At 38.0% G+C, this 14,259-nt stretch overlaps 1 protein-coding gene across 20 annotated transcripts in view; it reads left to right on the top strand.

Moving 5' to 3' along the window:
* The first annotated feature begins 5,409 nt into the window (after positions 1-5,409).
* The window catches only part of picalma (phosphatidylinositol binding clathrin assembly protein a), a 42,694-nt gene continuing 33,844 nt past the window's right edge, over positions 5,410-14,259 (top strand). For 3 of the 20 annotated variants that reach the window (XM_066650279.1, XM_066650269.1, XM_066650268.1), the window contains exons 1-2: positions 5,417-5,778; positions 5,895-6,134. In XM_066650279.1, the coding sequence (XP_066506376.1) occupies positions 6,005-6,134 (130 nt within the window). In that variant the 5' untranslated portion in view covers positions 5,417-5,778; positions 5,895-6,004. Of the gene's footprint in view, positions 5,779-5,894; positions 6,135-14,259 lie in introns of all 20 variants that reach the window. The other 17 variants (XM_066650264.1, XM_066650265.1, XM_066650270.1 and 14 more) reach the window with 12 other exon arrangements.

Genomic DNA, 14,259 nt, shown 5'->3' with positions numbered 1-14,259 from the left:
ATTGATGAGGAAGTGGCTTGAAAAATATTTATTTTGTCACAAAAATAGGATAGGATAGTTAAATAAATCTCTCAAGGGTCATTTGGAAATTCTGAAGAATAGGGGCAAAGTGTTATCCATGGTGGTAAAAGGACCGTGTGTCTCAGTTTTATTTTTAAAGCATCTGACATCTAGAGCATTTCTGTACCTGTTGTTCACCCTTCAGCAATGTACACTTCAAGGGCCCTTAGGGCTAAGGTCAAAAATTCGGACAGGGTCTGTGAACACTGTACCAAGCAATCCCACCGTCATGGGAAGGATTCCTCATTGGTAAAGGAAGTGTTCTCGAGCCAGTTCTGGTTTTATGGTATTGTTTATGTGGTAGGAATACATTGCCCCCTAGTGGGCAAGATTATAAGTGAATAAACTGACCCCAAAAAGCCTCATTGTAAAACCTCTTGCAACAGTTATGGAGTGAACATGCTTAGATGGTCTTCACTCAAATATTTACTTAATAGCAAATAAACAAATCACTGCCCAAAAAAAAGTATGTGTCCTTGTGAAACAGACAAATTAAAAATTAAACAAAATTAAACAAAAATTGAATTAATTGCATATTTCTTCCACATCAATTAGAAAGGAAATAAATGTTGAGGAAACAAATATGGAACTGAATTGTATTTATAATACAAGAACAAGCTTATTAATGTCATTTAGTCTGCCATTAAAAGGAAGTGTTTGAGCTTAGACTTGACTAACTGCATAAAAACTATGGCTCCAACAATACAGTTGTCAATTGGAAAAATTTGATATATAATAAAACCACATGGATTGTCACTGGGTCATTGGGTCACTGTCTGTGATTGTTAGTGATTGTCCCATGTTTTTCTCACCATGTGTCAAAAGCACACATTGGTAGGTGGACTGGCTATTCAAAAGTAGAGATTTACATATGTAATTCCAAACAATACTGTTTTTCCAAAAAGAAAAAAAAATGTTACAGTGGACTAAAGAGAAGCAGTCATTAAGTTTACATCATTGGCTGGAAGGTTTATTCATTAATGAATAACAAATTTGCTTTGGCTAAGGCCATGTTGCTGGAACTTTTGTCTGGTGACAGTTGCAGTCACACAGCTCCAGGGACCTCGAGGTTGTGGGTTCAAGTCTGTGTCTGTGAGGAGTGTGGTGTGTTCGTACCGTGTCCATGTGGGTTTTCTCTGGGTGCTCCAAACCACTGTCCAAAACCACAGGTTGGTAGGTGGATTGGCGAATCAAAAGTGTCCATAGGTGTGAGTGAATGTGTGAGTGTGTGTTACCCTGTGAAGGACTGGTGCCCCCTCCAGGGTGTGATCCTGCCTTGCACCCACTGATTCCGGGTAGGCTCCGGACCCACCGCGACCCTGAACTGGATAAGACAATTAATGAATGAATGAATTATTGAATATATTGAATAAATTAATGAATATTTCCCCACTCAATAATGATAATGTTCGGTAGCAAGCGAGTTAAAGGTCCAGGGGAGATTGTAGTCATTACCCCAACAGTGAATCTATCTATCTTTATATTCCATATTTTTTCCTCAATTCTATCTGTAATTTAAAAAGGATTGCATTTATTAAAATAATTTAATTTGATTAATGTGTTTCCAAACTTTTGTGTAAATATTAAGTTGGTTTGATGATTCTATAATGTTTGACTGGGGCTAAATGAGTGCATACTTTTGGTCTATTTACTCTAACAATGCAATATCCTCCAGCACACAATCCCATTCTCTTTTGGCCTGCTCTACTGACCTCTTAATTTTATTGTAGGTTATGCATTGTAAATATTATGGATCAGGTTTCCAGATAGATGTCAAAGTTCCGGTGTATATTCAGAAGTGGCGAAATTAAAAAACAAGAGCAAAGAGAAACTAGGCTAGCCTAGTTTTGCTGGACTGCCGTTAGCAATATAGCCATTGTCACAGGTGATTCTGGCATTTGGTGCTTCATATCAATGTCTTTGTTTACATGTGTTTTTTACTGAAAATATGGAGGGCAGGACAAATAAGTGCAGAAATGAAAAAAGGAGCAGAGTTTTGCTCATAATATATAACACAGCATCAGTGTTTCTTTTTGTTCATTTCATTTTAAAATAAATACTAGATAATCTACCACCAAAGAACAAAGAAGACCAAAAACATTTTGTTGATTTTAAGAATTACGACTACTTATTTATTCAATGTAACAATTTAAAGCATGTGAGGTATAAGGAGGCTGTGCACAACTATATGTTTTATATGTTTTATAAACACACTACTGCCAGAAAATGTCTCCCCACCACTTTTTGCCTTTTTACAATATTTGCCTTTTACAATATTTCAGGCAAAGACATACTTTCGCATGAGCCGTCCTGCTTGTGCACTAACCAACGCCGAGCCGAGGCTCAGGCCAACGTGCATGTTGTCAGGAAATAAGACAGTGTTCCTGTCTTATTTCCTATTATTCCGCCAGGGTTCATGCTGAAGAATCTACTGTTCTTTGGTTCCAGCTGAGAACTATTTTTTATGGTTCGCGAACCAGTTTTTATTGGTGGAAATGTGCCAAACAGTTCAGGAATTGGATTGTGAAATGTGGCTGAACTAACAATAGACTATGTAGAAGTGCCACTTTAAGTTCTTTCTGTTAAATATGGCTGATCTAACAGTTCCTACTCGTTGCAACGTTAGGAGTCAGTCAGTCAGTAAGCGAAAATGCCTCTTATTGGCCGGCCAGGTAGGCATTCTCATTATCCTTCTCTGTTAGCACAGTTAAAACACAGTCTATATTTTGATCCCCTATTTATTGTAACTGGAGTAAAATGTCATTGGATATCTAGAGTCCAAATATAGTTCTATGCAACAGTTAGAGATCACATTTAATTCATTTAATTAGTTCAATCACTTTCTGGCTGTTTGATTTCATTTTTAGTACTGTATTTAAATACTTTTTTTCAAGCAAAAATATGTTTAAGAAAAACTACAGAATTCAAGACAAATTAATAAATATCATCCATATATATATATATATATATATATATATATATATATATTCAGTTATAAAATTGAAACCTTAATGTTTCTACATTCATTGTCCATTTAAGTCCTCTGCAGCAGTTCTACAATTAGAGGCTGTAGTCCATCTGTTGTTCTGCCTAATTTCTTAGCATTCTCTCACCTTACTCCTCAATGTTCAAAACACTCATAAAATCACCACAAAGCAGGTAGGCTCTATTATGGTGGGTCATTCTCAGCAGTGCAGTCACTGACATGGCACATTCGTGTGTTGTGCTGAATGAGTGGATCAGATACAGCAACACTGTGAGTGTTTTTAATATTATCCCTTGTCAAATAAGTAAGTATACTTAAGCTATGTTATTTTGGAACCACTCATTTATACTAAATCACTACTAATATGCAGTGTAAGTTATATGAAGTTACAGTTCATATATATATATATATATATATATATATACTGGGTATACTAGTCATATGTTATTTTTATCGCTTTTCAAATACAACTGAAATAGTTGCTTGCCTCTAAAACACACAAAAATATGCTCTTAAAACATTTAACAAACTATAAAAAAAAAAAAAACTATACAAACTATAAAATAAAAATCACTAATATAAACAATTGTGAGGAGTTGGTGTGTTCTCCCCGTGTCCGCGTGGATTTCCTCCGGGTGCTCCGGTTTCCTCCCACAGTCCAAAAACACACGTTGGTAGGTGGATTGACGACTCAATATTTGTCCGTAGGTGTGAATGTGTGTGTGTGTGTGTGTGTGTGTGTGTGTGTGTGTGTGTGTGTGTGTGTGTGTCTGTGTTGCCCTGTGAGGGACTGGCGCCCCCTCCAGGGTGCATTCCCGCCTTGCGTCCAATGATTCCAGGTAGGCTCTGGACCCACCGCGACCCTGAACTGGATAAGGGTTACAGATAATGGATGAATGAATAATATAAACAATCAGATCATGTCAAAATTATCACTAATAAAAATCATGGAGTAGCACATTAAATAATTAATATTTAGTATTACAAATTACAATATTGCAAATGATACGAATTTGACTTATACAACACTAAGAATATAAACATATGACTAGTGTATATAATTTAAATTACAAACTAGTAATGATTTAGTATAAATTAGTGGTTCCAAAATAGTACACTTGAAGTAGACTCTTTTTTTCACAAGAGTATATCCATTCACTGGCCATTTTATTTGACTTTCTACTTATCTCCTCAGAAATATATTTTAGCAAATTGTACTTATTTGTGGTACTGACTTTGTTGCATAGCTTTTGCAGAATACTGTGTGCCAATACAATTCCTTCAGCATACTGTAATAGATTCCACAGAAATATATTTACATAATTTTACATGTTTGAGATCTACTAAAATATTTGTATGTGTCAATATTTTATGTTGTGTCACCTGAGCGCTTCATGAACCCGCTTTTTTTGTTTCTAAAATTCCCTGAAGTTGAAAAAAAAAAGTTTTGTGCAATCTCCACCAAAGTTTAGCAATTTAGTCTGGTATAAAATTTCCAGTCTCGGGAAACATTAGGAAATCAGGAAAGATGTTTGGCCACAAGATGTCACTGGTTTCATTCATAAGATCGGGCGGGAACTAACGTTTATTTTTCCAATTAAGCGCCTTTTTGTTTGTTTTGTATTGTTTTTGTTTTCAATAGATCGATCGCGTCTCATTGAACATCAAAAAAATTAAAGTATTAAGATATAGATATTAACAGTAAGTTTTGATTTTAATGAAGGTAATATGTCTAGTAACCCACTCCCTCACAATTATTATTATGTATCTTCAGGGGCTGTGCAATATTTCTGAGGGATTTAAAAGGGTGATACTGCACAATAAAGATAATTCGCAATTAAATGAGTGCAAACAGGAGATTCCAAAATAGAATTTAAAAAGAAGCGAAAATGTGACAAAGGGAGAAAATCGAGCTAATTTCTTGAAAATCTGGGATTGCTTGGATGTGAGAATAATAAATATAACCAAATTCTCCCGTTAATCGTTTTTAATGTTGAGGCATGTGTAGATTATTCAGAAAATATATTTTCTCTGAAGCTGAAAATGAATACATTTAGGCTTATGTACACCTGTTTTCATTTAAAGGGTCTCAGAATTTAGCAAAGAACCATAAAACAGTGTAAAACTAATTTGCGAAAAATAATATTATTAATGTGGATGCTACATAACTACATAAAATGTATGAAACTAAGAATGTTCGATATAAAGGATATCTTCTTTAAAGGCAGCAAAAACTGGACTTTTTCTTTAAATGTCTTATTGTAAATGTGAACCTTTTGTCATGACCGAAGTGAATAAAGTTGTACTGGTTGGTGGTACTGATAACATGGTGTGATGTACGGCGGAACTGAGAAGTCCACCAGTACTGTGGACGCCATTTTGGCTCAGAGCGGCACCGCGCACAACTGGCTTTTCCCCGTGAGTTTGAGCCAAGATGGCGGAATGTATGCGCGAACGCGCAGCATCAGGCACAGCTCTCCGGCACCAGTGGTAACCACGGGGAGGATCCAGAGAGGAGAGGAAACAGACCCGCCATTTTCCTACCAGCCTCCAGTCCTTTTAAACACGGCGAGGGGAGGCGAGGCCGGACAGAGAGAGAGAGAGAGAGAGAGAGACGGAGGCGAGGAGAGAAGGAAAAGGGGGAAGTTAGAACGAGAGAGGGAGAGTGCAGTAAAGGAGCGAGGAGTAGGGAGAGGACGGTCTGCTGTCTTTAACAGAAGAACAACGGTCCGGTATGTAACATTTACAGTTTAGTTATGAGTACAAACTTAATTGAACCTTTTAAGTGACTAAAGCTGTGGCTCACACATTCTATTCGCTCTAACACCCCCCCCCCCCCTTTTCTCAGTAACGTTATACAGGTGGTGGAACAGTGGAGGACAGCGCTAACATTGGTTTAAACAGAAACCCGTGCACGTTTCGCCTTTTCGTTTACGATAACGTTACAAAACGGAGAAGATGTCAGGACAAAGCATAACGGACCGGATAACGGCGGCACAGCACAGTGTGACCGGCTCGGCGGTGTCCAAAACCGTCTGCAAGGCGACCACACACGAGATTATGGGGCCAAAAAAGAAACACTTGGACTGTAAGTATGAGCACCGAGCACGACACGTAACGGAGCTAACGGCTGCACGAAGCTGCCCATTCCACCTTAAATGCTGCATCAGTTAACATTACATTCCTGGGCTGTAACATTACACCATTATCTGCAATTAGTCGAGAGACATACTTTCTGATTTTTTTTCTTTGAAAACTATATTGCAGATAAGTATTTTCTACAGTTTACACATCACAAAGGTCCTTTTTAGAAGTTGGTTGCGTTAAAAGTAAGCCAAATCCTCTCTCCTGCTAACAAACGACGTGAATGTGTTGTATGTGTTAGAGAAAATGTGCTGGTCTGTGGTTGTGGAATTCAGAGACGAGGCCTAAACATTTCACTTATTCCTCCTATATTCTATTGTTTTTTTCCCCTCTCCTGGGGAGAACTCGTCTACATTGAAAGACCCCCTAGTAAAATTCAAGTTTTTCTTCAACATGTCAGGTTGATGGGTTTTTTTTATATATGATAGAAGACAAATGAGCTGACAATGCCATGGCTGAGCATTTCTGCTTTGGAAATGCTATGCTCCAAGGGCTCAAGTTTTAAATTTCAGACAGCCAGTGTTTCTAATATCATAAACCAGAGGAACCAATCAAATCGTGGTATGGAGTTTTATATTTTCATTTTATTATTATTATTATTATTATTATTATTGTTATTATTTTTGTTATTATTATTATTTTAGAGACAATGAAACCCCTAAAACTTTTAAGGTGACCAGTTTGAGTTGGTCATGCTTTTGAGCTGCTGTCATGCACTAGATGATAACAATGGCACGTCAACATCATCAGGAGCCCTCTAGCCTTGCACACATTTAATCATTCAACCACTCCACAAATAATTAACTATGCTGAAAGTGGAGTCCATCTGCTGCCTAATTAGGGCACCTATGGATAGACTGGATTCTGTAAGAATAGAGTGGATTCTATAAGTTGTGGGCTCAGTTGGGTTAGAAATCTGCTTGATTTTTGGAGCTGGTTGCCTCAGTGTAGCCCAAAGATATGAAGAATGATAATGCAGATTACTGGATGAGTGATTGCATCGATACCATCTATTGCCACCTTGACGTGTGAAAGCATGTAAATCTTTGCTGGGAAAAACTTGGACAAAATGCAAAAGATTTCATTAATTACAAGCTCAATAGTGTAAAGCTTCAGGCTGCATGTTGTAGTATGTTGATGTTGTAGTATGTGGGTGCTCAATCTTTTGTATAAGAGATTCGCTCTCTCATGTTTTAGATTTTTAAAAGGACTAAAGGATAAATCCTGCATGCATTGATTCATTTAATTCATTTATTCATCATTCATTTTTTGTAACTAATTCATCCAGTTCAGGGACTCGGTGGCTATGGGGCCTTCATGGCAGAATGCAGCAACACACCCTGCACAGTACAGTGCATCACACACTTAAACAGTCACGCATACACTCACATCTATGAGCAATTGAATAACAACATGTATTTTTGGATTGTGGGAAGAAACCGTAGCACTCAGAGGATACCCACGTAGAAATGGGTATGGGGCACACCAAACTCCTCACAGATATTCACAGAGGCAGGGCTTGAAAACAACTCTAGAACCCTGGCAGGGTCTGATAGTGCCACTACCTGTGCCACCCTGTGTTAGATTTAATTAGTTTATATCTATAATGCTGTCAAAGTCTATTATGCATGTTTTGAGTTGATTGACACCTGCAGGTATTCCTGGCCTTTGTCAGCAGAGAAATTCCCATGAACTCTGGAGTTGTATCAGCTGGCGTGGGAGAAAATTTAGGGGTCAAGTTAGATCATTCTTTAAACTAAACACAGTTTGGCTGTTCTTACTTCTGTGTGCTTGACAGAGCTGTGCTGGTCCTTTTTCCTCCATTTTACTCTCAGTTTCTTAGGCAATTAGTGAATTTCTGGAGAAGGACCACTGGGACATGTAATTTACGTTTTATGCTCCTGTAGCTTGTTTGCACGTTTTTAGTGCCTGTGAACACATTTCTGTGGTATCTTGCTTTAATTGTTGATTGTATTACCCTGGGTTACCAGGCATTCCGTTTGTTTTGTGTGTGCAGCACAAGCAGCAGTACATATGCAAAACTAAAAGCCACACCACATCAAGAGCTCTGTGCTAGGCATTGCTTAGTTACATCCTGCTTCTTGCCTCAGAACTTTTGACCCCCATAACACTGATTTCTTGAACAGATTATTTTTAGCATTTGCTCCATAATTAGTCATGGCATGTGTGTTGAGAGAAGTGTGTAGTTGATAGCACAAGTGGATGGCATACCATTCAATTTTTACTTAACTCTTCCAAAGTTGTAGTCATGAGAATGAGGGCTGTATTGTGTGTTTTTGTTATTGTTGTTGAGTTGCGTCACAATATGCTTTTCAGAGTTACGCATGAGTCAGTGTCATGTTGTAAGTGCTTCCATTAAACTGAATTACCTTATGAATTTAAAACTAAATTCATAAACTTTTATATAGAGTGTGTATTTCATTTTTTTCCTCCATTGCTCAAACAGGAATTTGAATTGCTGGCCTTTTCAGAGTTGCAGTTAAGTGTATCTTGTATGCAGATGCAATCAACCGAGAAGCAAACATTATTATTAGCAAGCCAGCTAACTTGTCTCCCACAAACGGTAAAACCATAAACATGATAGTCTACCAACTGACTACATGTCACTTGGTCTCTCTGTGTCTGTTAATAGCCACCAGGTGAATATCCAAGAAATGTTTAGACACTTATAAAGTAGGGCTTCTATTTTAGAGCAACAGCGCCATACATACTACTTTACGTATGGTCACATCATCTTTCAACAACACAGTCAAAGCAGTAGCTTTGATGTAAGTTCATCAAAGATGGACTTGATGTGAAATTCTTACTCAAGATATTTACAGTGGAATTGCACACTGCTTGTTGCAATTAATATAGTTGATATGAATGTGATTTTGCTTGTGAAAATCACTTACAAGCCCCATTGGCTTAGCTAATTGGTCCCTAAGACTGGGCAAATCAGGCACTAGTCCAGTCATGTGGATATGTGTTGTGGTGTTGAGTGAGTGAGAGGTCTGGGGGAAGGTGATGAGGACACTAGGTATTTCAGGACAGCAACGTGCTCTGTGACGGAGTTTCCTTTGGGACAGAAATAGCAATCCCTCCCACTCCTACTGTTTGATTTGTACATTAGATATGACTCAGACTCTGTCTACCGGTCCTGCTCCCTCCCCAGGCCCTTTGATTTGGGTTGGGTTTCCGGGGTAGAGAGAACATTCCTCTTGAACTACCCTTATCCCCTAAATGACCAGCCTGCTGAAAAATGCCCACCCATTGTTTCGTTGTGTTCTGCTAGAATAAACATTTTGTGTTAAGTAAATGTTTATGATCCCCGCTGATAGGAGCACAGTGTTTCTAAGTTTGAATTTTGCTGTAGTTTTAAATAAGAGCTATGTTTTGTTGCTTTGCCTTGCCAAACATTTAGTACTTAAGACGATTTAGATTACATTACTTAATAAAAACAGCTGTTCACTATCTCACTTCAGGGATGTGTAGTCATAATTGTTGACTCGGCTAACCCAGCCTGAGACTTTGGAACACATCAGGTGATTTTCCCTTAAAGTGATGTCGCTCCAAAGGTTGTCTAGCATGCTGTCTACAGTTAACCTACGTTCTGAGATATCAGGTTGATAAACTTCCATTTAAGGAATTTGGCTCCAAAGCCTGTGGCAGCTTCCAGGAAGGACACAACGTCTTAGTTTTCTTTTCTCTAAGTTGTCTTGCATACATGGCAGTCATAATGCTGCTGTTTACTGGTGGTTCAGACACTTAAAAGAGCTGTTCATGTTTTTGCCCAGGCAATGGATTTTCAAAATACAATTTTTTACACTTACAGCAAATGGAGGTAATCTGTTACCGCTTTTCAACCAAAAGAAGTCTGCATCTTGGTCCTATTCTTTTCAGGATTCTTAAAACTTTGGTGCTGTCCAGTGAAATGGCCCATATTTCCATCAGTTTTGATGGGATCCAAAGTTTAACGGATTAATAGAGTCAGGAAAGGGTCATGGTTAATCCAATGTTTACTGTGGGCTCACATCTTTGTGATATGTGGTATGTGTGTAAATGTTACGAGTTGTGAGCCATCCTACTGGGCTTGTGCTCTTGTGGCCTTGTTATGCCAAAATAAATAAATAAAACCCAGAGGAAACAAACTGTTTACGTTCCTCTTGTATTTCCAATTATTTTTTCTTAGCATGCTGCATATTACCTCATCCAGCTCCAGTGCATGGTAAATTTATTTATTTGAGGCTCTGTGTTCTTTCTGGAGCTCACTTAGCATGACACGCCCACAGTTCATCATGGTTCACACTGAAGGACCAACTGTTCTTTGGTTCCAGCTGGGTACTAGCCTTTCTGATTCATGAACCAATTTATGTTGGTAGAAACATGCAAAGGGTTCTAAATTAGGTTTGCAAACACATTTCCACATTAGGGGAAATAGGCTATGTTAAGAATAATTTTTTTGGAATGTGCATCAGTGTGTGTGTGTGTGGTTTGTTTTATTTTTCCAGTGAAATGCGCCTGTATACGACCTGCGTGCTTGTCCTTGGCGTGTCTACCTTAACTATGTACCAACCTTTAGGTTTTGCCCGAGACAAAGGATACTAATATGTAGTGCTGTGCCACAATTGGAGAACAATCTTCATTCAGATAAAGCTCAATAAGGTCTTTCTTTTCTGTATTGTCAGTCTTTTGCATAATTATCCTTTCACTTTGAAAGTCTTTACGTTATTAAAAGCATATTTAGGGTTTTATACTCTTCTACAGTTCATTCATACAGTTCAGTCTTAGTCAGCATTCATTGATGCTGAGGTCTGAAATGAGGCAGAGCTAGTCCATTGTTCTTCCTTATGCAAGTGTATTTCTTATTTCTGATCTCTTCAGAAATAGTACAAGAGTAATTGTACTCAAAGGCCATTTTGACTTTTACACAGTGCTTTAGTTACTACCAAATATTGGTACATGGGTACTGGTTTATGATGGCTGTTTGCTGTTGGAAATGGCATAAACCTCTTATACTCTTAGATGAATATGGCCATGGGTGTGCCCTAAATTTCTATATTGTCCTGGCATTTTGGCAGCAGATTTTATGGCAGCTGTTAAATGCTCGGCTCCCTATGCTCACAGTTTTGTAGTAGTAACGTGTGAATATCACCTCTTCAGGAGCCATGTTTGCTTCCTGGAATGTTAGGAATTTTGTCAGGTGAACTTGCATAAACACTGGTGTGATATGAAAGGGTATACTTCCAAATAATGGTGCGGGATCTTGAATGCAATCTCTGGCTGTCACACAGGATTAGGAGCCTTCATTTTAATAAAAGATCTGTATCACTGACCAGAGGGAAATTTTGGCATTGTGTATTGGGGCTGTGCCATAACGTATAAAACTATATAAAAAATCTATATCATGATAATATTGATATTCTGACTTGTTTACATAATGACATCATGCAGTTACCCATAATATGGCCTACTTTCATTACAAGAGTGATTTAGACACAGTAAGGTATGGTGGAAAGTGGCCCTGAGGTGGAGGAATTGGCTTCAAAAAATGCTTCATATGGAGGTTGTTTGGTTACAAAATAACCTATGTACAAAAAAACATGGTATTGTGTTAAATTATTTTATTTAATATAATTAATAGTAAAATAACATTTATTTTGTTGCAATAGTGTGTTTTTAAAATTAATAAATGTTTTGGTCATATCGTTAAGAATGTTGTAATATCCAATATACCATGAAATATTGTCATATTATTTTATGGAAATATCGCTCACCCCTAGTGCTACATTAGATTCCAAGGCCTATCATGGCTTTAAAAGTAGGCTACACCAGAAATCATGTTGCTAAATTTTGTTCCATTTGTTGGTTAGGTGCTGTCAGTGTGGGGCTTGTGCGCCACTCCCTCCTGTAGTGCTGTGTAAGCATGTTCTATAGGATCACTGGCTTATTCTGGCCTCTCATTCATATGACTCATTTATGCTGCATGATGGACACTTCCTAGAATGGATTGAGACAACAAAACAAATACACATCAAATTGAGGAAATCGTTGCACAGGGGAGTGATACTCTTCCTTTGATAATTGCCTCTGAATCAGACACAGTAAGAATCAGTGTGATCCTTGTTGGCCGTCTCTGTATGCTGTAGCTCCTCTTTCAAATAGTCTTCCTGTTATTGAAAGGAGACCTCAATTGTTTCAACCTTTTGTCTCTGTGCAGTTGGGGGTCGGAGGCGTGGCAGCTTTAGTGTACAGCAAATTTCAATAATTCAAACATGAGTATCGGGGCCTTCAGTAAAACACAATATAAATAACCAAATCGAATAAATCATCAGGTATACCTTTGCTGTTGAGGTTCTCTCTTTCATTGAATGGAGTGGAGTCAAGCTTAAGTGCTACTCTTAAATTTAAGAATACTTCTGATCTGCAGTATCTGTAGCAGGCAGATGATCACCACTAAATTTTCATGTTTCTTTTTACTTTGAGTTTGTGGTGACAGATTATTGTTCTTATGTTATTGGTATATCGTCAGATGTGGACAAGATAAATGTCCAAAACAAACTATATTTTTCTTTAAAATGCCAAAAAGACTCTCCAGCTCATTGTTTTCAGTGGCAGCCTTAAGTTGCCATTTAGCGCTTTTTAACCAGGATTTTATTTGTTTATTTATTTATTTCCACAATCCCCCCCCTTAACAGTACCGTCTTCAGTTAGCTGGTCTTAAGGGCACACTAAAATAACTTTCCATTTGCTTCAAGAAGCTTAAGGCAAGAAGTTTTCTTGGGCCTTTTAAGGTAATAAACTATTTGTCTTTAATTCCCAGTATGGGAGTGGTTCTATGGCTACCTGTGCAGTCCTTTGTTAGGGTGGTTATTGAATGAATGTCACGCTGTAGACAAAGTCTGATGATTGACCAAATTGCACAGTTAATGTCAGTCTTCCTGTTCAGGTGTTACTTTAGGGCAGTGCTAAGCTGTTGTCTCAGTAAATAGCCATTTCCTTCCTTTCCCCACTGATAATGGTGCTTTTTAGAAGGTCGTGACTCAGATGGGTTCTTACTAAAGTCTTTCAGGAACTGTTATTTCTTGGAACTTGGGTGAATTAATCAGAAATTGTAGGTTGAATTTTTAGGTTGGTTAAGCAAATTAACTATGTCATCTAAGGGAGCTTTTCCACTGAATGGAACTTGCATGACTCTACTTGACTTGGCACGGCTCTTTTTGTTTTTCCTAGTACCTGGTCCCTGATACAGGATGGGTTTTCAGTATCAGCACACTCTGGGTTCAGACTGTACCAAGTAGGTACTAAATGGTGACGTGTAAATCCTGCAGAGCACTGATTGGCCAGAGAGACACATTTCACTGTGAAATGCAGAGCTAATTCAAATCCAGCACAAACTTGCCTCTTGTAAAATCTCTTAAGTTACAGCAGCTTTTACATTTATTTTTATCTGACACTAAACGGCAGCTCGTAACTACCTCAAGGTGTTTTGAAGAGGTTTATGTTCTCCTTGGACTGATGGCCAATGAAAATTTCCAGTGAAAGCTGAACATGCAGCAAGGAAGGCTGATCTGTGAGAACTGGGGTGCAAAGCCATGTTCAGTCCAAAATACAAAATCGACACACAAATACACGATGAGTAAACAGAGCCTAACTTTACCGCCATTGTTGTTGTGGTTTTCAAAGCCAGCGATTTCCTGTTCGAGATGGAGTTTAGCGACTTCACAGGGGAGCTGTGCCAGTGGAAAAGCGACAAGCTTTAAGCGTGCCCAAGTCGAGTTGTGTAGAGTCAGAAGCATCAGTTAACGTGTGCTCTGTTTGGTTAATATGTTATTGTGAGTTACTTATACATGTTAATTCTAAATTCAATATATAAATTATGTCTTAGATTTACGCATTTGTTCTGTGTGCTGCCCTGCTGTTCCCAAGAAAATGGTATTGTAAATCACTGAAAACTGAGTTTTTTTATTTTTTTTTTATTTAATATTTATGGGTTCTTCAGTGCTGTTTTAATTTATTTACTTATTTATATCTCTAGCTGATGTATATGACTCTACTGATTAAATGGT

Source organism: Hoplias malabaricus, chromosome 18 (genome assembly GCF_029633855.1).
Source record: "Hoplias malabaricus isolate fHopMal1 chromosome 18, fHopMal1.hap1, whole genome shotgun sequence".
Lineage (NCBI taxonomy): Eukaryota > Metazoa > Chordata > Actinopteri > Characiformes > Erythrinidae > Hoplias > Hoplias malabaricus.
This window is presented reverse-complemented; position numbering and strand designations above follow the sequence as displayed.